Source organism: Eleutherodactylus coqui, chromosome 3 (assembly GCF_035609145.1).
Source record: "Eleutherodactylus coqui strain aEleCoq1 chromosome 3, aEleCoq1.hap1, whole genome shotgun sequence".
NCBI classification, from domain to species: domain Eukaryota; kingdom Metazoa; phylum Chordata; class Amphibia; order Anura; family Eleutherodactylidae; genus Eleutherodactylus; species Eleutherodactylus coqui.
The window spans coordinates 174530971-174556168 of NC_089839.1; the positions used below are offsets into that span (position 1 = coordinate 174530971).

Here is a 25198-nt window from a genome sequence, read left to right on the forward strand (position 1 = left end):
AAATTGATGCAGAAGACTCGCTGCTTTCTGTATTCTGTTGTGTCTGTTTTGTTTAATCAAGCTTTTCTGAATTACCATAATTGCCCAGAAACTGGAAACCTCTTTAACCCCTTCCCGCTCCAGGGCGTAAGTTCACGTCCTGGCAGCGGGGTACTTCCTGCAACAGAGAGTAAATTTACGTACTGGGGATAGCGCAAGATCATAAGCGATCTTGCGCTATCCAGCAGCGGGTGCCGGCTGTCAGTGATAGCTGGGCTTTCACTGTTAACCCCTTCCCTGCCGTGATCTATGTAGATTGCGGCATGAGAAGAGTTCACACAGGGAGTCCGCTCCCTCTGTGATGTTGTCGCGCTCTCTCGATATAATCGCCAGATACCGGCATCCTATATTGCCATTGCCTATGATCGCTGTAATAAGCGATAAGGCATTGCAGGAGAGAAGTCCTGCAATGCCTTATCACAGCGATCATCGGTGCTATGGTGTAAGTCCCCCAGAGGGACACAGATGGTGTAAAAAAAAGATCAAAATAATGGTCAAAAAATAAAAATGTAAAAAAAATGTAAACCCCCCCCCCACTTTTTAGGTCCTTTTACCCATATTAGCATAACAAAATGTAAAAAAAAATTATAAATCCCACATATTTGGTATTGTCGTGTCTGTAATGATGTGTACAATAAGTTGCACATCCTTTTTATCCTGCACAGCAAAAAGCGTAAAAAAAAAATCGGGAAATGAGAACGAACCCATTGAAATCAATGGGTTCTATTCTCTGCGTATTGTGTGAGTAAATTTTATTTGCACAAAAACGCATGAAATGCACTAATTTAAAGCGGCCCTAAGTTGCACCTTGCAACTCAGCACGCCCTCTACTAGGTGAGCATTACTTTAGGGGACTTATTGGAGCTAACACAGTCCCTTTTGGCTTCTTTTACAAGATGTAATGTTTTAGAATAATGATTCCTGCACTTTGTATCAGTTCTGATAGGGATGCATCACCTAACCTGATGATATAAGACATAAAAATGTCAGTAGTCGAAGACTTCAGGCCCAGAATCTGAGCCATAGAGTCGTACCTTGAGGTTATCCGGCAGCTCAGACCGTCCAGCATAGCCAGGATTCATTGTAATGGCTACAAAGCAATTTGGGTTAAGCTTTAGTTCTGTTCCTTCAAAGTTGAAGATTTCCATCGTTGTCTGAATGGCTCTCTGGATGCACAGGATCTGTTGGGCCACGACAGATAACACCTCTAGTTCAATACGGTTAAACTCATCAAAGCACGCCCATGCTCCTGATGATGCCAAGCCTTTGAAAAACTAAAAATAGGTATTAAAATATTACCTTGAAGATACACTGAAATCAGCAAGTCTTTTATCTGTGTTACATTACATATACTGCACCTTTGACATTGCTAAATAGTCCAAACCATCTGAGCAGTTGAAGACCACACACTGCACAGCCAATGCCTTGGCCAAATCTTTGGTAGTCTCAGTTTTTCCTGTACCAGCTGGACCTTCTGGAGCTCCACCCAAATTTAGGTAAAAAGCACCAATCTACCGATAAGAAACATGAATAAATTTGGTATAAAATGCCAAGAACATACGTTCCCCACATTGCATACTATGTTACTCTATGTTTCTTGGTATTACCAAATAAATTTTAATCTTTTACACAGTAGCCAAAAAAAGTATAATCATCATATCATACCAAGGTACGATAACATCTGTCAGTGAGAGGAGTAATGACCAAGCGCGGAGAGTTGCCCAGGTACTCATAAGCATACTTCACATTGCAGTTAATGATTCGTACTCTGGCATTCTCATTTTCCCAGTAATACCGTAGTTGGGCAAGCCACTGGAAGTCTGTTTCATTGGAAACTCCTTAGGAATACATGAAAATATAGTCAATCTCCAACCCTTCGAAGACTCGTGACTAGTGTTTTCTGATTGAAGGCAAACACACATATAAAATGTAGAATATATAGCATTGAAAGCATACATATCTTTGCACCAACCTGTTTCTATCATTTCCATAACCACATCACGAGCATGCACATCTATAGTGACCAGAGCCCCCAATGTAATACGTGTCTGCTTGGACAATTTGCCTCGCACGAGCTCAACTATATCATTTAGTTGAAGCTGCAGCTTATCATAGTAGTTTTGTAGGCCCTAGAAGAAGGGTGCAACATTACATAAAATTATTTACAGGAGCAAGCATACATTGGACATACCCTGTTGTTACAAATGATCTTCCTGATTTCAAACCTCCATAACTCCTGCTTAATGGCACTTGGATACATAAATTTGATATCAATGGAAATAAAAACTCAAAAAGTTTTATTTAGCAAACCTGTCTATCAGTAAGACTGTCTATGTTGCTCTTAGCCACCAATCACAGCGCAAGTTTCACTTCTCAAGCTGCTGAGGTAAAATGAAACCTGCGCTGTGATTGGTTGCTGCTGGCAAACAAGGATGTCTTACTGTTAGAGAGTTTTGCTATATGAGGTCCCAAAATTTTTATTTTGTCAGTCGTCACTAGAGAAATATGAGACAAAATGTCTGCTGTAGTGGCCCAGTACAACGGGGCCACTTCTTTAATGGTGTGTATGCTCAGTCTTGTGTTGTCAGTGTTTTTCATGTTGCAAGATTGGTGTGCATTGCATATTTGCAGCACTGAAAGAGTTAAGTGTCTGGTATGTAGATGACTGTCTGGTTTTTTATAGTTTTATCCGTCACGTGATGATGGATGTGTTAGGTATTCTGAGTTTGCTCGGGAGAGAGAGAATTCCGTTCTGTTCCTGTTGGAGTGAGAAGTGCAAGGCAGATGTCTGTGGGTTACCTTCAACCCACAGGCACAGAATGGAGGAGGCCGAAAGAATGGCCTAGCGAGTGTGTGGACTACTTCTCCCCAGCAGTTTGGCAGCATGATCTAAATTGTGAATGTGAACAGGTAGAGTCAAAGAGAAAGAGAAAAGAAAGTGTGGTATTGGGCAAGGACCTACAGATACCTGCGGCTGTGGTTTCTCCTGATGTCCCGTGAGTTCTCTCTGTCACCTCACCTGTCAAGTCGCTGCTAAACTGTTCTGTTTATGAAGTTGAGTAAAACAACCAGTCACCCGTCAGTTTCCGGAGGCTGTGCCTTAAACTGTACCCATGTGTGTTTAAATTAACTCTGTCACCCAGGGATCCCCCTAAAGAAGCCACACGGGAGTGGATTTACGCCGTTATTCAGGAATCCCCCGCTGTGGAAGAAATGGTGGCGTCAGAACAAGATTCAAGGTAATTCATCCCTTGGGTCCCCTTTATTAACCTGCCTTCGGCCATTGGACGTGGCACCAGTTACCCTCCGGGTGGGAGACGGTAGAGCCTCTGTGACAGGGACCAAGCTCTACCCCGCTGTCTCCTAGACTGTGGCCCGCTCCTCGGTCACTGCACTGCTAACGAAGACAGAAGAGCGTTTTGTGCCCTTGATTTTCACGTCTACCAGTCTGTTATTAGTGTGCAACATCATTTTCAAACAAAGTTTAGTGAAGATCCACCCGGTGGGCAAACAATTTGTGAGTGGTTCTCCAATTTTAAGGAAAAATGTTGTATCTGTAAGTGAAAATCATCTGGCCATCCAGCAAGTGGAGAGTGTCTGTGCAAGTTTTACGCAAAGTCCTCAGAAATCAGCCATCAGAGTAAACAGAGAATTGGACATCCCACAGCCAAATGTGTGAAAGATTCTGCGCAAACATTTATGATGTTATTCTTACTGACTGCATTGTTACCGGCCCTGAAACCGAACGACAAAGCGAGGGAACTTTTTTTTCTGTGAGAGTGTGCAAACTGTAACGGAAAGCAATGGTTTCATGGAATCTCTAGTGTTTAGTGACAAAGCCGACATCCATGTTTTGGGCCCAGTTAACAAACGTAATGTCAGAATGTGGGGGAGGGAAAACCTGCATGCCTACCTGTTGCATAAGCGCAACTCCACTAAGGTGAATATTTTGTGTGCTATAACCTGTAGTAAAGTGCATGTCCCATGAAGAAACAATTCCAGGGATTTTGTACCTGGACACGCTAGATGTTTAATCTTCCAACAGAATGGAGCCTATAGGTGACTACCAAGTAGATGGATTTGCCTTGCAGGTCGTGACGATAGTGATCTTCTTTCTTGGCCTCCATGTTCCCCTGACATAATGTTTTGTGATTATTTTCTCTGGGAGAGTATTAATCTACATGCCACCATTACCACCACCATGCATGATCTATGAGTACACATCACGGAAGCTATTGCATCAGTCAATCATGATACACTATCACACATATAGCAGGAACTTGACTACAGGCTCGATGCGTGTCAAGTGACAAAGGGGGCCACATTGAATACCTTGGATGTGGAAAGCATTTTTGATGAGTTTCTGTTTCCATTGATATCAGATTTATGTATGAGTGTCATTAAACGTGAGTTATTAGGGTTTCAAATCGAGATCATTTGCAATAATTCTGTATATTAATAAGTGAGCATCTAAAGCAGGGAGCTACATAAAGGTTACAGGTCCCTACTGAGAACTCCAACATATATACTGCTTTGTGTTACAAACGTTAATGTTCACAGTAATTTCGGATCTATAGGGGTTGGAGGTCTGTTTTTCACATAAAGAGCTCTAAATACCCTACATTGAAAGGAAAGTTTGGTACATTCGGGTATCATAAAATAGCTCCAATTATGTGTGTAAACTACTTTAAATAGCATATATTTTATAAGTGCCTAGTAGAAAGCTCGTCTCAGGACAATGACTGCAATCTACATGCGCTCATTGTCAAAAAAATCAAGCACCTAGAAAGAGTTGTCTGAATCAAATTAAACTTTCTCTGTGTGATTGTGACATTGATATAAGTAAGTGATTACAATATCAGAGCAAAAGGATCATTTATTGTGGAAAACTGACTCCCTCGAAGGAAGGCTCTAGTACCCTGTTGTAATATAAGTTGCAATGTATTTCTGCAGGCAGTCTTTTAAGCCCTGCCAGAGGAACAGCTTAATAGGCAGAAATACATGACAGCTCCAGGCACCATCACAAGGCCCCAGGCTGCCATGACATCAAAACTGCACCCCCTGATCTCATTGCGGGGGGGCCATTTGGAAGACACAGGGAGCTCCCTCAGTAGGGGCCATTTAAATGCGCTGTCGGATTTGACAGCAGCATCTAAATAGTTGACAGCCACAATGGAAGTTATCTCTAATTGTGGCTGCTGTGGTCAGGTTACAGCTGTTAAAGACAGCCAACACCTGCCATGTATGAAGCAGGTTTGATTCCAGACCAGCTGTATATAAATCCCGCCATTGGTGGGCATACATGTACACTTTATGTGTTAAAGGGTTAATTCATCAATAAAACTGGATTCCATGATACTCGGATGTGCTGCATTTCTTTTCAGTTTGCTGTTTATCCCAGCTGTTAGTTGGCAGCCTTCCGTACACTTGGGAGAAGTTGGCTGGGCCAAAACAGAAAAGGACATTTCGGTGCTAAGCTTATCTTATCGGTCTCCCTGCAACAACCACTAAGGGAAGCTGAATGCATATGGATTTATTTTGTACAACTACTTTGAAAGCTGTATAAATTTCCATGCAGAGACCTTCCGTTTCTGACTGATGCTGATGTAAACATTATGAGGAGAGGCATGATTTGAAGCTCCTGAAGCGGAATTGAATTGCAGAATCCGTGCGGGACATCGTCGCGGGTGATCCACAGTTCAAGCCATTCCATTGAAGTCAATGAAAGCCGTCCGATCCTGGGCCTTGGATTCCGCGGGAAAGCAGGAGATTTAAAAAAAAAAAAAACTCCACTGCAAATTTTACGACAGCGCCCGCCCACATCTACAGTGGAGAAAATGGAAGACCCGCACACCCATGCAAAGGATCCGGATGGCTAAGTAATGTCCTCTTGCTGCGGGCTGGGTGGGATTCTGCTGTGGATTTTGCTTACGGAATTCAACCCGCCCGTGAACATGAGGCCAAAGGCTCAATGCAAAATTTCCCCAACTATCACAAATTATTTGTAGTACTAATCTTCTTAAATAGGGAAAGGTGACATTTTGGGTCTCTTCAGGCTACTGAGCCTGGGTGCAACTGCAAGTTCTGCAACCCCTATTGCTACTTCCCTAGATATGACTATCATGAAAGCAGGAGAAAAAGTTCAATGCGAGACTCACTACCATCATGGTACTATAGTCACATAGTCTGTCTATGAAAGTTATGTTTCTGTTTCACAGCGTTTGGCATAATAAGGAAGGAACTTGGATGAGTACAGGAACATTAGACTGTACCTGTGGGCCACTGCCAATAGCTTCATTGACTTCACTTGTCCAGAACATCTGAGAGACACAGAGCACAACCTGCCCCGGCCATTCTCTAACCCAGTTTTTTCTTGCGGTTTCAGGATATGCCTATTAAAAAGAGGAAAACTGTATTAACAAAAGGGACAACTAGAAACATGTTATCTAGGACCCTATAAAAAGACTCAATTAGCTCAGATGGACATGTGAATGTTGTTTGTCTGTGGCTTCATAGCTCTCTCAAAGTGGAACCATACCATTCTTGACTGAGTGATAACATCATGTACGCTCCTTAGCATGACATCCTCTACTTGGATGAGCCACTTCTCCACTGCCCCTCGTGCCTCCGACGTGGAGATTGTCTGGATAAGTTCGACTCGTTCTCCCTCAGTGCTGTACATGGCTTTGATATCCAGGTTGGGAAGAAACTCTAGCTTTGCAATCCCTTCAAAGCACTTCTTTAGATGTGGTTGAACCCGGAGAGGATCCTTTGTCTCAGAGAGAATCTCAAGCATTTCATCGTTGGACAAGAAGAAAAAGCTAAAAAAATGAATAATGTAATAAAAAATGTCATTAAAATGTTTTGCTCCATGCCAAGTAGAGAGTGTTCCCCTGCTGGGTCCCCAAGCAATCAGGTGTTATCTATTGGCAAACCCGGCAGTAAGGGCTATTGGAGATAGCCAAGAGCTGATATTTGTCTATCTCTGGCAGTCCCACTGAAATGAATCGAGAGGTAGATACCATGCTTGACTGACACACCAGTCATTCGGGGACACTCAGGACCCCTATTTTCATGATCGGTGAGGATCCCAGCCGTCAGGCCCCTACTGATCAGATACTTATTCCCTATATCCTGTGGATAGGGAAATAAGTTCTCTTCATGTGACAATCCCTTTTTTTCAATACTGCAATAAGTGAAAATACTGTACCGTGGAAAGAAAAGCCTCTTCTTCTCCAGATAAGCATTCAGACCTTTCATGATTTTATCTAGAAGCACATTGCTGTCCTGCAGCTTTTCCAGAAGCCCAGTAAGGGAGGTTGCACTTAAGACCTAAAACACAACACATGGTCCATAAGTAAGATTCTATAATCTAATTACAGTGGTTTTCTGGAACCCAAATATTGATGACCTATCTTTAAAATAGGTCATCAATATCTTATTATTGAGGGTCCAAGGTTCAAGACGCCAGACAAACAGCTGCTTGAAGAGACTGCGGCACTTGTGTGAGTGCTGCGACCTCTTCATTGCAAACCAGGCACCGTGCAGTACATTTTTCACTTGCATGGGACTGAGCTGCTCTTAGGTCATGTGATGATTGAATGTATAAAAAAAACCAAAAGCCAGCATTTTCAATAAATAAATTAGATGTGAAGTTGCATGTAAGAAATTGCTGCAACAAATACATTAACAGAAACATACGCCTCAGCACTCAGACACATTGAATATCTGCCCATTAAGGTTTGCCTGGGCATGCCAGGTGGGCCCACATGCTTTGATCAAAATATGTGCTAAGAACTTACAATTTTTATGTGGTTAGTATAAAGAACAGTTGTGCAATTTTATTCATGTATTAAATGTGTATGAGTGCTGGGGCATGTGTTTCTGTTGCAGCATTTATTGCAGTCATGGTTTACATGCACCTTCACATCTAATTTATTTGTAAAAATTGTGCTTACTTTGTTTTTCAAACGACCGAAAATTAGCGATAATCGTTACATGTAAATGCGGACATCTTGCACTTTTCATTTGAACAATGATTTTTAGGTTAACTCAAAATCCATAGTTACGCTACTGAGAGATAAAGCAAACACATTTATCTTTCAATAGACCCCATGCTGTTTTCTCCTGGCATTTGTTTACACTAGCCTGGAGAGAATAATGGAATGTAGGGCAGCGTTTACACAGCTAGGCATGTTTAATTACAGGCTGGGCTCTGCAAACAACTTCTAGAGGTTCTTTTACTTGTAAATGAAGATGATAAAGTGCAAATTGCACTTTATGCAAATAGATCGCTAAATCTTTCAATCTTTCAGTCATTTGAAAGATTATTTTTGCCTGTAAATGGGCCTTAAATGAAAGTATATAGACAATTCTTCAGCTTTCCTTGAGTCCATTGGAGATCTTTGTCCCAAAGACAAGTTTCTTTTAGAGCTAGGTATTCATCCAGTGAGGTTTGTCTGGACGTGGCAGATGAGCCCACATGCTTTGATCAAAATATGTGCAAAGAACTGCATTTTTATGCAGTTAGTATAAACGACAGTTGTGCAATTTTATTCAGATATTAAATGTGTAGGAGTGCTGAGGCACATGTTTTTGTCATGAATGAACATGACGTCCCGGCCCTGAGAAGAAGCTATGATGCTCACCCAGGCACCGTGGCCTTTTCAATTGAGGCAACCCCAACTGATCAAATATTGATGACTTAACCTGGAGATAGGTCATCAAAATCATAATCCTGGAAAACCCCATTAAGTAGACAGAAAACTGCAAATGTCTATCAAACACCAATAGTTAACAAAAAATGTGAAAGCCTAGTTGCCTAGCAAACGAATGATATAGAAAGCTCAGGCACTAGCATTGCAGAGCCAAATAAACTAGGATCTGTGTAATTGAAGTATGTGGCACTTGTATTTATGCATTTGGAAGCTTCATATTCTCTAGACCATCAGGTGATTCTAGATAAACATGGTCTATGCAATACAAGATCATCAGGGTTAGTAAGATTATTCATTCAGCGAATACTACGCGGCTATCTACCTTTGGGTCCTTCACACAATGTTTCATAATTTCTCTCCAGTTTCTATCCACAGTCTGGAATAACCTTCCTTCTTCAGGCATTTGCTGCATGATGTCTTCAGAAGAGAATATGGGGTCTAGATATAGCCACTGAGCCTGTACCTTCAGCCATTCATCAATGGTTTCTTGAATTCGTATCAGTCGCTCCTCCCATTGCTAAAGTGAGTTGAGTAAAAGGTTAAAAGAAGGCCTAATAACACGTAAAATAAGAGATTACAATTTTGATTATACGGAAATTATAGAAAAAGTCCCCAGTTTCTTTGCTTCTAGATTTTCAGGGTTACTTTATTAATGGATATTAATGTTAAAATTAATTACATTATTACCACTGAGTGAACAGAGTCAGAGTGTGTCTGGATACACCCTATTGACAAGGGGAATGATAGCACACTGTTCTCAATGTATTTATACATTTCCAGGAGGAATAACATAGGAATAGCCCAATATACAGTTCTAAGAAATAGTGAAAGACAACTGTTATTGCATGGGGAATACAAATACAGTGGTGCCTTGGGTTAAGAGTTTAATTCGTTCCATGATGGAGCTCTTAACCCAAAACACTTATCTCAAAACCAGTTTCCCCATTGAAATGAATGGAAATGCCATTAATCCATTCCGGATCGTGAAGCTCTCCCATTGATTTCAATGGGGATGGCATTGCCCCATTGAAAGCAATAGTATGCCGGCATCCCTGTAGTGATTTTTGGGGAAGGTCTTTAAATATAAGCCCTTCCCTGAAATCATCCCTAACTGCAGTAAAAATATAAATAAAATATATACTCATCTGTCTTCCACTGCCAGGGCTCAGGCACGTTTAGCCGCCGCTTGTTCTCCCTGCACTGCTCTGAAACTTTTCAGCAGGCGGGAATTAAAAATGCAGGGAGAACAAGCGGCGGCTAGACAAGCCTGAGCCCCGGCAGCAGCGGACAGGTGAGCATATATTTTTTGACTACAACTAGGGATGATTTTTCAGGGAAGGGCTTATATTTGAAGCCCTTCCCCGAAAATCACTGCAGGGGTTGTCGGCAGTCCATTGCTTTCAATGGGGCCACTGGCAGCAGCGGCGGCCCTATTGAGAGCAAGGCTCTCAACCCAAGATTTTGCTCTTAAGTCAAATCAAAAATTCGGAAGAGAGCCTGCTCTTAAGTCAAAAAGCTTGTAAGTTGAGGCACTCTTAACTCAAGGTATCACTGTATTTAATATTATCTATTAGTAGGAATTGTTATACCATTAAGTTACCACATTTAACCTGACTTTAGTTAGATATCATGGAATTATAGAATTATAGGTTGTTAAATGGGTTATCCAGACCCCAAAATTATTGAAACCTGTCTGGGTGATGGGAAAACATTAAAGAAGTCATACTTATATTACTCAATTCCCAGCCACTCCTGTTCTGCCAGTGTCAATTCCCCTTCTGCTCTCCCCTTCCTGTTGCAACAGCGATAACATCACAACAACGGGACGTGTGACCCCTGCAGTTAACTACTAGCTGAACTGGTGACTGGCCAGCATTGGTGATCTCATCGCTGCAGCAGGAGTAGAGAGTGGAGAGTAGTGAAGGGCAGAATGGGAGCAGCGAGGAATCGAGTGATATAAGTATGTTACCGTGTTTCCACCAAAATAAGACACTGTCTTATATTATTTTTTGCCCCCAAAGGAGGTACAGTGTCTTACTTTCAGTAAGGGGGGGAGTACTTACCTGGTCTGCGGAGTGCCGATGCCTCGCGATGGTCTCCGGCAGCGCTGCGGCAAACTGCAGTGTCCTCTGCGCTGACATCTTCGCTTTTTTTCTGGTGACGGGGTTTTGAATACCCCACCTCCAGCAAAGGGAGCGCTGTGATTGGATTGAGCGCCAGCCAATCAAAGCCATTCAGTGAATTACATCATTGCATGACTGTAATTGGCTCATTGAGCGCCGGCTGTGATTGGCTGGTGCTCCATCCAATCACAGAGCTCGTTTTGCTGGAGGTGGGGTATTCAAAGCCCCATCACCAGAAAGAAGCTGAGATGTCAGCGCGGAGGAACCTTCAGCGCTGCCCGAGACCATCGCGAGGCATTGGGATGCCATGGACTAGGTGAGTATTGATTTTTTTTATATTAATTTAGGTTAGCTAGGGCTTATTTTCAGAGGAGGGCTTATATTTCAAGTCTCCCCCCCCCCCCCCAAAAAAAAAACCGGGGTGGGGCTTATTATCAGGGAAACATGGTAGTATGCCTTTTTACATGCTTTTCCACCACCTTGGGCAGAGTTTAATAATTTTTCGGTGGTAGATAACCACTTTAAGAGACATCCATATATCACTGCAGGAAAGGTTTTGTAAATTTCCTTTCCACTTTTGAACATCTCCATTTACCTGCACTACATGTAATCTGAAGCCAAACAAATCCTCACGTAATGTTAGCCCCAGATCTAGTAATGACGAATGAAACCTTTTGGTCTGGTAACAAACAGGAGTCATTAGTAAGTAAATATTTTATACCTTGATTTGTTTCTCAAAGGGTTTGCTGAAAGTCGATCCTCTCATTGTTTGAGTCTTCACAATTTGGTCATCCAGGGTCGTTTGGATTTCATCTACTGCTGATAGAATAGAAACCCCTGATTCCCGATAGGAACTTGTATTAAAGGCTATGGAGTCCCACATCTCTTCCATGTTATGCATTGCTTTCTCCAGGGAAAACTCCTAATCAGAAAACATGGAGATGTTTCAATATTGCATTATTCATTATTATGGCATTAGTGGCAGACCCTTAAAGAGAAGTTTCAGGTAGTACATTATGGTTTCTTTCTGTAAAGAGGCTCCTCTCCTCCACTATTTTAACTCTATTACTTTTATATGACCTTTAGGAAAAGTAATATGAGGACAGAGGGTAATTTTACAATTAAAGTGTAGTTTTACCTCTGAACACAACTTTGGCTCTTATGGCCACTACACAGATAATGTTCTCTAGTCTTCATAGCTTCATTAGTGACATTGACACTTTAATTGTTTGAGAATACCATAGTATGTTCTAAGCTGTATATACCCAAGTTAATGGTCTATGGGAGGATGCTATGGCTTGACTGATCATGTATGCTTATTTTGGCAGCGAGAGGAGTGAAAGTCACTGAAAGGAATTTGAGAAGTCACGGACAGAAGTTTGATAGCGGCATATTCCCTGCGGGAACAAAGATTGATACATATTACAACCCCTGTTTGTCCAATATCTGCCGTAGGGAGGAGAGTCAGGAGGCCCCTATACACATAAGATGAAATTGGTGGGTTTGTTGGATTTTATTTTATGTGTCTGGCCAGCTTTAGTGAGATTCGTTGGAAAACTAATACAGTAGTTCTATAAAACTGAGAAGTAACAATGTAAGAGTGACCGCCACCACTTGAATTTTTTTTCTACTTAAGTTAGACAAAGTTTGTTTTTTCCATTTGCAACTTGTTAGAATGACCAAGTTATCCATGATAATGACTGGATATCACTTAGGACTTCTGGTTGTTGTTAGCCATTTATAATAATAACAATCTTTATTTGTATAGAGCAAATTTATTCCGCAGTGCTAATACAGCGTTCACGACCCTCAGCAATCCTAAAGGCGAGCTCCCTCCATGTTTTTCGGTTTGCACTGCTTCTTTCAGTTGTGTGATATCCTTGCCAGTATCAGCTTTGACAGTATCAGCCATCATGTCCTTTGGCAGCCAGGTTTACTTTTGCCACTGATCTGTCCAAGCATTGCAGATTTTTCTAGCGACTCTGTTTGCATTACATGGCCAAAATCTGTGAGTCTGAGTCCGGTCATCTTGCCCTTCAGTGATATACCAGGTCTTATACAATTCAGGACTTCTCTGTTTGTTACTCTTGCCATCCAGGGCAAATGCAGCAGTTTTCGCCAGCACCAGAGCTCAAATGCATCAATCCTCCTTCTATCAGCTTTTTTTGCAGTCCAGCTTTCACAATGGGGAACACGGTGGTTTGCACTATCCTGCATTTAGTTGCTATGCCAATATCCCTACTTTTCCCAATTATGTCCATGTTTAGCGTCGCGCTTTCCCCCAATGCTATCCTATGTTTTACCTCTGGCATAGATTCTCCAGCCTGGTCAATTTTTGAGCCAAGGTAGATGTAGTCTTGCATGCATTCTATGGCCTCGTTGTCGATTTTGATTTGAATTTGGCCATTTTTTGCAGTTGTTATAATTTTAGTCTTCTTTAAATGAAGGTAGAGGCCCATTTTTTCCCTTTTAGTTTTAATCTTACATATCAGCTGCTTCAGACCTGCTTCTGTTTCCTCAAGCAGAGTTGTGTCATCCACCTATTTTCACCCCATTTCCAATTTGTCTAGGTTCATTTTCCGCATGATCACTTCCACATATATGTTTAACAAGAAGGGTGAGAGGATGCAACCTTGTCAGACGCCTTTGCTGATCCCAAATCAATGTGTGTCCCCATACTGTGTTCTCACAGTGGCTTCTTTATTAGTATAAAGTGATTTTATCAGCTTGACTAGATGTGCTGATACGCCCAGCTCTTGCAGTAACTGCCATAGCTTGTCATGGTCGACGCAGTCAAGGGTATTGATGTAGTCGATTAAGCACATGTAGATATTCTTTTCGTATTCTCGAGCTTCTTCCATAGTTCTTTGCAGCTTTGCAATATAGAGTCCAGAGAAGAAGGGTCCGATAGCAGCACAAATTGCAAAACCCCAGTCAGGGGCTGGGCATAAAGTATGCAATAGCCAAAGTAGCAAGTGACCGGATCCTTGTCACTGCGAAGAACATATGATGCAGAAAAGAAGGTTTTGGCAGCATCCAAGGTGCAAATTCAGAATTCAAAATTTTATTTCCCCATCACATATGAACAAGCAAGCAACGTTTACTGTGATGCTATTTATATGTAGTCGTACACCATTATAATTGAGCTTGACAAAGGCCAGTATGGCCGAAACGTTGCTTGCTTGTTCATATGTGATGGGGAAATAAAATTTTGAATTCTGAATTTGCACCTTGGATGCTGCCGAAGCCTTCTTTTCTGCAGCTTTGCAATATGGTTGCTGGTGCCGTGCCCTTGCCAGAATCCCGCCTGCGCATCAGGGAGTGCCGCTTCAACTACTGATCTCAGTCTTTCCTGTATAATTTTGAGAAGGACTTCTGGTACACAATTATTAAGAACAGATCCTTACCTTACTAGCTGCAGCACTGATCTGCTCAAAACTGTCCAAGTATGGCGTCAAGTTCTGCTTCAAAACCTTTCTCAGAGTGGTGCCTGAATCTGGGGTGAGGTCATAGCCAACTATCTCCGACATCTGAAGCCAATGGCGGGTTCTAATTCCTGGGTTACAAAGGATGCTCACCAGAGGGATATATTCCTGCAAAGGAGACAAATCAAAGTCAATGCTTAGGCACTAATGGCAACAAAATGCAATATACTGGGAACTGAATTCAAGTGATAGGCCTGGGTTTGGATTCATAATAAAACTTTGTTTTGCAAAGGTGGTTGGTAGTAGGAAGCCAAACCTACTTATTTCTGTGTTATGCCCAGCGCAGGGCCTCAGGTGGCAGGGCATGATTCAAAGAACATCAAGGAGAATCAAGCGCTGCCCGTTTAGGCCCTGCGTTAGGGTCCTTTTAGACGAATGAGCAAACGAGTGAGTGACATCACCGCTAACCTGCTCGCTGTCATGCAGCCTGCTTAGACAGACAAATGCTTCATTGGCTTGTTCAAACAATTGTTAAGAATCGGTCAGTCTTTCACATTAGCTATATAACCGAATACAGGGACTGAACGATTGCTGTTTAAACTGAACGATAAGTGAAAGAACCAACGATGATTTTTATGCCTGCAAAAAAATGAACAACGAATGAAAAGCAAATGATTCTCATTCATTGTTCAGTCATTGGCTCGTGTTTAGACCGAACAATAATCATTCACTTTCATTTGAACAATTTTTTTAAATGATAATCGTTCCGTCTATAAGCACCATTAGGGCTTCTTCGGATGACCGTATGTGCAATTGTACATGCTTCAGTGCAACACATTTGAGTTGTGAATGAGGTAGAATTGCGCGCAAATCCGCGCATAGTACTGTACTTTTTGCGCACACAGGGCCTGTTCCTATGCGCACGCAGAGCACCCCACCCTGATTTAAAAGGCTATTTAGCCTAATGAGGTCCAAATGTGTTCTGTTTTTCACAGAATTGCGCAGCGTATTCTGATTTTGCACTCGCACTGAGTACACATTTGGATACCTCCCATAGGTGGAATATGCAGAAAAATAGAGCTCATGAGAACAAACCCATTGACATCAATGGGCTCTACTCACTACACATTGTAAGCGTTTATTTTACGTGCGCAAATATAGTCGTCTGAAGAAGCCCTTAGGCATAACACAGAGTAACAGCTTTGCTCTGAGTGTTCCTTTATGTTAGTTACCCTTCGCAGTTTAGACTGATTAAAATAAATAATTTTATTATAGAATGCGAAAAAACATATACCACTCTAGGGCACACCTGACATAGAACAAAAAACAAAACCAACAACGGGTAGCATGCTAGATGGGTTGGTGGCCAAATTAGATTGTAATATTGGCGACCAACTCACATATACTCCAAACAAGGTTACTGTGGGGCCGTGCACTAATGCCCCCAGTGGCCAAATACTGTAAATCGCTCTCCCTAAATTAATAGGCTCAATATGAATGTTAGTAGCCTATTATGTGCCAGGAATATTTGTCAAGCTGACAGTGGGGAATTCGCAAAGCCACCTCGTAATAGTGTGGTACTGGAATTAGCGGGAGCGTGTAAGACCTAGTAAATAAAGATGTACAAGGGTCCTATTTGTTATTACACTAAATGTAAGTTCGGGTTTGGTTCCCTTTATAGGATTGATTCTCCTATTTACTTTAGATGTGAATCAGGGTTTCATTCCCTTTTATACAATAAATTCTTCGACGCGTTTCCCCGTGAATGCCATGGATCATCAGGAAGTGAGTATTTCAGGAATGCACGAAAAGAAGCATAAAATGCTACGCACGAGAGGCAGATCGTGTGGTCAGTGATATAAGCATGCAGCCTAGCGAGGATAAACTAACCATATAATAGAGGAGCATATAGGGTAGAGGGTTAATATATACCATAGAGGGAGTATACTATGTCAGCCCAGTATTGTATAACACAAGCACATGGGTGCATAAGTGTCAGGCTGTGCATAGTATTATGGAGGGCTATTGGGTGGATTCACCAGGGTTTTGTATCCCCTGCTCAATCAGAAAAAATATATAGGTCTCTGGGGTTCTTAAGCGACACAAAAAATTGGAGCTATGTCGCTCGTCGTAGATCTTTTTGACAGGGCAGTAGCCCCTAGATATGCTCGCAAACAATGCGGGAAAGTGGCACCTTAGTGTCCCACAAACAGTTGGAGCAATAACCCACAGAGAGACTCATAGGAGGTGTAGTCATCAGGAGCCTAATTGCATATAGCGTAGATATGCTGCTCGCAAGAGTGCTAGCACCCACTCTAGAGGTAAAGCATTCTAAAGCTACTATTTGAGTTAAGCCATTGCTATAAGACCCCCATACCCTCTTTTGCCCAGCTCAAGATGAAAATAACAAAGTGCTCATAGCCCTGATGGTGGACATAGTTCCTTTATGTTAGTTAAGCTTAGAATGTTCATTTAAGTATATTAATATACGTTGCATTTCTTTTTGGAACACTCATGCTCCCATGTACATGTTGTGCAATAACATTACTTGTAAGAATGCCACCTGCATGTTGAAGTAAAGTCCTGGTATTTCACTTGGGCAACTCAACTCTATGTCTCTTCAAGGCCCAAGTCTATTGCAAAAAAAAAAACGGATGTATACGCCATTTGCTATACATACCTTAAATGCTTTGATTTGCTCACTGACAGCAGAACACATGAGAACTAAGCTGCTTTCCTTCTTCTGCTCTTCTACACTAGCCTTATCTTCAATTAGTCTTCGCTGAGGAGCAGCCTTTTTCTTTTCGTCTTCTGACTTCTTTTGCTTCTGCTGAAATAATTTCATCATCTTGTAGACTTCTCGGAAAAATTCATCCACCTCTGCCTCCATGCTTTCTCCATTTAGATCAAGGAAAGCGCCATCAATCCACCTGGAAGAACAGCATTATTTTCTTTATGTTTTTTACCTGTAGAACTTGCACAGTTTTCAAATACAGGAGATAATTAAGATTATAGACTGAAGTCTTCTAAAAGCTAAGACATGCCCTGAGCCCATCTATTACTGTTTATCACGCTTTATACTCTTCTAGGTGCATGGCTACTTTATTTTCCTTCATGAAAAAGTATATCTAAATGTTTCAGTGCTTTCAATATGAATTTCTGGTTTATAAAGAAAATCTGTCAAAACTATACTGTACTATGAATGAGTTGCAATGGAAGTCATTGAGATCAGCTCTGCAGAATATGTTGGCGCTATATAAATAAAGATTATTATTATCAGCTGTTATAGCCAGGAAGATATGCTTGCGGCCAGACATTACCCGTGGTTTACAGAGGTGGTCCCAAGATGGGGATCCCTCAATATGATGTCTAACAAGGTACATTGATATGGGTTGTCTTCATGAGACACCCTGCTTAAAGGGGTTGTCCCGAGGCAGCAAGTGGGTCTATACACTTCTGCATGGCCATAATAATGCACTTTGTAATGTACATTGTGCATTAATTATGAGCCATACAGAAGTTATAAAAAGTTTTATACTTACCTGCTCCGTTGCTGGCGTCCTCGTCTCCATGGTGCCGACTAATTTTCGCCCTCCGATGGCCAAATTAGCCGCGCTTGCGCAGTCCGGGTCTTCTCCTCTTCTCTATGGGGCTCCGTGTAGCTCCGTGTAGCTCCGCCCCGTCACGTGCCGATTCCAGCCAATCAGGAGGCTGGAATCGGCAATGGACCGCACAGAAGCCCTGCGGTCCATGAAGACAGAGGATCCCGGCGGCCATCTTCAGCAGGTGAGTATGAAGACGCCGGACCGCCGGGATTCAGGTAAGCGCTGTGCGGGTGGTTTTTTTAACCCCTGCATCGGGGTTGTCTCGCGCCGAACGGGGGGGGGGTTTAAAAAAAAAAAAACCCGTTTCGGCGCGGGACATCTCCTTTAATTCTAGTGGTACTTGATTAGCATATCACCATTTAAAGGAAGTCTGACATATTTGATGATCAGATACAAGGTATTGACTTGCTATGATATATCTATAAGGTAAAGATACTCTAATGGTTTCTTCTCTTTCTTTATGAGGACACAATAAGAACTGAGAGGAAGTAAATAATAATAGGATATTGATTCAAATTCATCCAACTTCATCTAAATAAAATTTTTGTGTAGTTCTGAACATAGCCTGGGTAGGACTGCTTTCGAAAGTACCAATTTTTGGAAGGGCTCCTGCAAGTAAATGTACTTTTAGACAAAACTATTATAGCTCAAAAAATTGTTCAAACCAGCTAATGTGAATGATATCGTTCGGTCTAAACACGAGTCAACGACTGAAAGACAAGGGAGAATCATTCGCTTTTCTTTCTTCATTTTATGCAAGCATAAAAATCCTCGTTGGCTCATTCGCTTATCATTGGGTTTAAACAGCAATCGCTCAGTCCCTGAATTTGCGTAAAGAGGAACTGGATGAATCTGAGCAATTCTTGTTTGAACGAGTCAACAATGCATTTGCCTGTCTAAACAGGCTGCACAAGTGCGAACGAGTTAGCGGTGATGTTACTCTCTTGTTCAAACGAGAATCAGCTCGTCTAACGGGACCCTAAGTGGATCACAAGGTATAGCTTTATTAGGACTACCTGCTACGCCATTCACACGCACAAACTGGCAAAACTCAGATGGAACTCAGAAACAGAGGACATAACTCATGCACTCACGACCAAGCATACCCGCACGCATAAACAGATGTAAATAGATACGATGCGAGGTATTAGTTCTTATTTTGGCCAAGATACTTAAGCCCGCGAGCCCACTTCAAGGGTCCTCATTGTCTCAAGGGTCCCTATTCTAATGTGACAACTTTCACAGGAAACCTGCCTGCTGACAGGGAGGGCCCCGCGCTGGAATCTAGGGACCTACCTAGACCTAGATGACAAACAAAACACAGCAGGACTGAACACAGCTCACAACAACACGCCATGGATTTGCATACAACACAGCACACCATGCACCCTGAACAGGACTGTTCACACCACACGTCCGGCACATGTGCCGACACGTAGGAACATGACACTGTTCACACTGAACAAACAGAGGAAAGCCCAGCAGCCTCTAGCAGGGGAGATGGTATATATGAGCAGCAGACCAGTGGTGATTGGCTGGCTGGAGAAATCCACACCCAGCCAGCTCAACCTCCATCTATGCAGCAGCGCTGCTGGAAACCTATATAGAACAACAGATCCCAGCAGCACACCCTAACAGTACCTTCCCCTTAAAAAGGGGCCTCCGCAGACACAGGCACCCAACACACAGGGGTCTGAGACCCTAGGGATTGGCTGGCTGGAGAAGTCCACACCAAGATAGCTCAATCAACCCCCACTTGTGGGGAGCTGCGCTGGAGCCTAACAGTACCTCCCCCTTAAAGATGGGCCTCTGGAGACACAGGCACCAAACACACAGGGGTCTAAAACTCGGGGGACTGTCTGGCTGGAAATATCCACAACCAGCTAGCTCAATCAACCCCCACTGGAACCTAACACTACCACAGTAGATAACTGACACCCTTTGTGTGTTTTAGAAAAATTGGAAAATTTTCAATAAAGACTATTTGATTTAAAAAAGATAACTGACACTGTTTATGGATAAAAGACTGCCCTATGTTATCTTCCCCAATAGACTATCTGAAAACATTTATTATTTTTCAAACCCAGAGATTATTACACCTGGAAGAGGATCTGACATGTCCTCTGATCAGTGGATCCAACTGCAGAGCTTAGCAGCCGTGACCTGCTGATTCTATTGCACCTCCTTTTTCTTCTGTAAACCACCCTGTTCCCCAGCACTAATTTCTGTGATATTCAACTCCCCAAGCTTTGAATCTGTCAAGTGGGTGGTCTCTACTTCTCACTGTCGAAGGAAGATGTCACTAGGTGGAGAAAATATGACATCACCCATTGACTATGCGTGAAGCAGATAACCCACTTGATTCAAAGCTCTGAGAACCAAATCTACCGGAGGTTGGTATGGGGGAACGGGGATGTACGGAGAAAAGAAGAGGTGTGATAGAGTCAGCGGGGTCACAGCTCCAAAGCTATGGTGCCAGCCCGCTGATCTGATATTACAGGTCCTCTTTAAACATAAATACATTATGGAGGAATGCTTAACATGGCAGTTACACATACTTTTTTTCGGTCTTCTGCCATTTATAAATAAGTGCAAAAAGTTTCTGGTAAGGTTCAATGTTGCCTTTCAAAGAATCCATTAGAGGATATGTAGTGATGTCCCATTTATACAGTGCTTCTTCCTTGTTGATATAAGCCATCACCTCTTCTGCATCTGCCATACGCTTCTGTACAGTCCTCACATCCGTCACATACTGAAATCAGATGGAATAAACACAGATAACAAGGAGAAAGCTGAATTCAAGAAAGCAAGCTGTACGTTAACAAGAAAAAACTTCAATTGAAATCTGTAACCTAGCAAAATAAGGACTATATAGGTGCTGTACATAAAGTACAGGGACACGGGGTGAACAATAATTGCCTAAAATGTTGTTATTGGTGGAACTGATCCCAATAATAGCATTAGGCTAGGTTGACATCAGAGCCTCCGCCGCAGATCTATCCAAAAATCCCGGATGACATAGAGCAGCAGCTGCACTATATTGTCTGGTAAAATAACAGACAGCATAATGGAAACCGGACGCTTCTGTATGGTGCCGTTCAGTTTCGTCAACTCAGCAGGCTACACTATTCCATACAGTTGTAAAAAAAGGATACCAATGTATACCAGCCTAAGGGAGGCCTACCTCCGAGCAACAGGAGCCTATGGATGTATTTTACATATGTGCCAGGAGTTCTCCTGGTGGATGCAATAAAAGGACACTGCAAAAAGCAGAGTAGAGCAATCCCATAGTAAAATAGGAAGTTGGGTAATTTCAAGCTCCCTGCAGTGCCCACCTCAGAATACTCTTTTACACTTTATAGACTGTTTCATGACATTTTATAATTGTTGCTTCATTTATCGCATACAGACTACTTCAAACACCAATTTATTGACTGTCGATGGCAGAGGCGTAATTCGCAAAAGAGTGCCCAGCTAACACATGCCAGATGGGCTACTGTGCCCTGTCATAAACTAGGGCAAACGTGCGACTGCTATCTCTGCTCCACCTCTGTTTGAGTGGACCTCAGGGCAAGCACCAGAAACTTAAATTGTAACTATACTTTAATTTTCTTTTTCTAAAATGTACAAAATAAGCATTTTTGCAATATGTTTTATCAGCATATTCTGTACATTTTTTGTATAAAACCCCTATTCAGCTATGCAGCTAGGAGAAGACGTGTTGAAATCCGTCTTTAACTAGCTAACTGTATATCTGAACAGGAAACTCCAGCTGTGCCTGCACTGTTTTCCCAAGTGCAGGCACAGAGGCTTATATAGAACAGCATAATAGATGTCTGCCTTTAGTTTTATTACATTTATATATAGATTTTCCCCCTAGTGTCTCCTCACATCCTTGTTATATACCACTCCTGCCTCCATCTCCCAGTGTTGTAAAGAGAAGAGGCCGTCCTGTGTTACAGACAGCTTCTCCTCTTCAAAGTGTGCCTGGTCCTCGATGGACCTCATGCGCTATCAGGGTCTCAGTGCATTGGGTTGTGATGTACATTATGCCACAACCTGATGCTCTGAGACCCTGACAGTGCATGGGATCCAGCAGGGAACAGGTGCGCTGTGAGGTGAACAAGTGTGTCTCATCTTATGTTAATATATACCTCATTATGCATATCATGCATTAAACCAGGAAATGTATGATGTGAGTGGTGAGACCATGGGTGCATGCTATTACCAAAAATGAGAATATAAGAAACTAGGATCACTGGAGAAAGCAAACAACTCATCATACCAACCTATTTAGTAGTGTAATCAGCTAAACCTATCAGTAGTACCTATCAGCTAAACATTTCTCCCGATTCATCCATGTACATAAATACTCGGTACCGTTGAGTGTTCATGTGTTTTACATGGCATCTCACCAACTCTGTGTTCTTGGTATAATTTACGTCAGCAGCAGCTTACCTTCATGGGGGAAACAAAGGATCGGGTGGAGAAATTCACCCCATACACATTCGAGAGTTGTCCGGTACTGCAGAAATAGTCAGGTTTAGATGACTGTAGTCTAATGTGTACAAGAGCCTCAAAGCCAGGATTGCCAATCACTTATGTGTGAAGATGTCAAAGTGAGTTTGTATGAATTAGAGTGGTTTTACAGATCTGGCTGCAAATAGCAGAAGAAAAAGTGCTGAATGCAGAGCTTTTTCTTCCGTCCCAAAACTGGGCAGCTGGGCACAAAGCATTGGACCCCATTATAGTCAATGGGGTCCATCCGCAGCTGTTCGGTTCTGTCCAGAGACGGAGCCATTTGGGCATGGGGGATTACTCTTTTCTGCTCCCCGAACGCTTAAGTGGAATCCCCAGTGCAGGTGTGAAAGCAGCCTTACATACCCACAATAAACTAATGCCATAATACATGTCCACATAGCAGGTTTGTAATCCTTACTATCACTATGTAGCATCAGACCTAAAGGAGACAATTGGTCATATCAGCATATTGATACAATTGATACATATCAGCACATTAATATCACACCTGCTGCATCATATCCAGCTCAGAAAACTCAGCAAATTCTTCCATCCGACGTGACATCTTCTCCAGTTCCAGCATCAGCTTCTCTCTCTTCCCCAGCAGCTCACTCTCTCCTTTACGTTTGGCCTTTTCAATCAGCTTAAAATGATGTAAGATGAATTATTTAAAAAAATGCAATTTCAGCAATCACACATCTGATTTACTATCTACAGTTTCTACTGCTAAACCAAATGACTGATATTTAAATGATGTGTAATTAGTGCAATGTAAAAACAAACAATACTGCGCAATATTACTATTGGAAGCGCTCACTTCTGACTTACGACTTGCTGAGGCTCTACCATAGCTGGTACCCCATTTTCACAAATATACACCCACATACCTGGTCATTTTCATCAAACACTGGGTTAATATTTTTGGGCCATAGTAATGTCTTTGAGTTCAGGACAACATCTTCAGGTGAAAATAAATGAACATCTAGAAGATAATTCATTCTCCGCTGACACTCCTGGAAGAAGGAAAACAAAATTGCAACGTCCAACCATATCTATTAGCTACAAATAATGGCTAATAAGTTTAAATACAGGGTGATACAAAAAGAATGGCGCACAAGTAAAACTGATTTCTTCATCCATGAACTGACATACAACAGCCAGACTGACATGAGAAGATAGAAGAACTCTACCAGTTTTTAATGCACCAAATTTTCAATATGGGCACGGCTGGTGACACGGCAGATGTCAAGTTGGTAGTCCAGTCCTGTGCAGGTGCGTCCCGGAATATCCTCTCTTATCGATTCCACTACAACAGAGATGTGTTGTTTTAGTCATCTAGTGTCACCAACGGCCTCCACATCAGAGATCTGTAAGGTGCAATAAAAACTTGACGAGTTCTTCTATCTCCTCATGTCATTCTGGCTGTTATATGTCAGTTCATGGATGAAGAAATCTGCTTTACTTTTGCACAGTTCAACTCGAGTTTTGGTTGTTTAACCATTTGGATGCCGCTGTCAGTACTGACAGAGGCATTCACATGGCCCAACAGAGGGAGTTCTCTTTGTCTCGCCTTTTAGCGACTAGAACGCTAGGAGCCGTTCAGTTACTATGGCAGCCTAGGCTTTGTGAAGGAAACCCAGACCTGCTGTGGATGTTGGGCTTAGAAGAATGCATTTCAAATTATAATATGCTCTAAAAAAAGTAAAAATAAGATTTTTTTTCAATTGTTAGTAAATTTAAAATATATAAAAAATGTAAAAAAAACCCTTTTCCCAATCAGATTTTTTTTTTAAATAAATAAGTTATGCATCATCCATAAAGGTCCAATTTATTAAACAATCTTTATTTAGATTGCACGATGAATGTTGTCATAACTACAATGCAATGTCAGAATTGCAGTTTTTTGGTCACCCCGCCATCTGGAAAAAACTGAATAAAAAGCAATCAAAGAGCTGCATGTACTCAAAATTCTACTACGGTAATAGAAACTATAGCTCAACCCGCAAAGAGCAAGTCTTTAGAATGTCCCATCAACCGAAAAATAAAAAGTTATGAAGGTCATATGATGGCGACAGAAAGCAATTTTTGTTTCCACTGTTTTTAAAGGTATATTACTTTTTTAAGTAGCACAACATAATAAAACTATATACATTTGGTATTGCTGTAATCATACTGACCCAGGGAATTAAGGTAATGTCAAAATTGCAGCATAAAAATAAACCTCTTTCAAAAATAGAGAAACTGGGGGGGTTCCACTACACGCCATTTTGAATTCTTTTAAAATTTCCCTATACATTATATAATAAGTTAAATGGTAGCACTGCAAAATAAAACTCTTCCAGCAAAAAGCAATCACTCATGTAACTATGTTACCAGAAAAATAAAAAAGCGCTATGTTTTTTTTTTAGTGGGGATTGAAAAATCAAAGCGAAAAAGGGCTGCGTCAGAAAGGGGTTAATTATGTATATGGAGAAATATGCATCATCCAAGATGTACAAAACACCCAAATAATTCTGCATATTCCATTTTTATATATACTCCTATATACCCGGTGATATACGTACAGTAATTTGATCCTTCAGCTCAACGAGGCTTTTGCTCTTAGCCTGCTCAACAAACTCAATCTCCGCTATTACATCTTCAGTCGTTTCAGGGACCTTTAATGCTTGCTCCTTAATCTTCTCAAATTCCATGCAGATTCTAGGGGAAGCAAATATTTAAGGAGTTTTATTTTGTTATGATATTTCACACTATGCTGAGCAAACTGC

The 25198-nt window shown here is 41.7% G+C and overlaps 1 protein-coding gene across 2 annotated transcripts in view; it reads right to left on the reverse strand.

The window, feature by feature from the left end:
• The window catches only part of DNAH12 (dynein axonemal heavy chain 12), a 133483-nt gene that overhangs the window by 87966 nt on the left and 20319 nt on the right, over positions 1 to 25198 (reverse strand). For both annotated transcript variants that reach the window (XM_066596565.1, XM_066596564.1), the window contains 15 exons: positions 24995 to 25130; positions 23318 to 23443; positions 22939 to 23073; positions 20468 to 20661; positions 16985 to 17234; positions 14287 to 14472; positions 11601 to 11801; positions 9079 to 9273; positions 7250 to 7371; positions 6578 to 6860; positions 6312 to 6431; positions 2012 to 2168; positions 1705 to 1877; positions 1398 to 1550; positions 1074 to 1313 (listed from right to left, as the gene is read on the reverse strand). In XM_066596565.1, the coding sequence (XP_066452662.1) occupies positions 1074 to 1313; positions 1398 to 1550; positions 1705 to 1877; positions 2012 to 2168; positions 6312 to 6431; positions 6578 to 6860; positions 7250 to 7371; positions 9079 to 9273; positions 11601 to 11801; positions 14287 to 14472; positions 16985 to 17234; positions 20468 to 20661; positions 22939 to 23073; positions 23318 to 23443; positions 24995 to 25130 (2671 nt within the window). The remainder of the gene's footprint in view (positions 1 to 1073; positions 1314 to 1397; positions 1551 to 1704; positions 1878 to 2011; positions 2169 to 6311; positions 6432 to 6577; positions 6861 to 7249; positions 7372 to 9078; positions 9274 to 11600; positions 11802 to 14286; positions 14473 to 16984; positions 17235 to 20467; positions 20662 to 22938; positions 23074 to 23317; positions 23444 to 24994; positions 25131 to 25198) is intronic.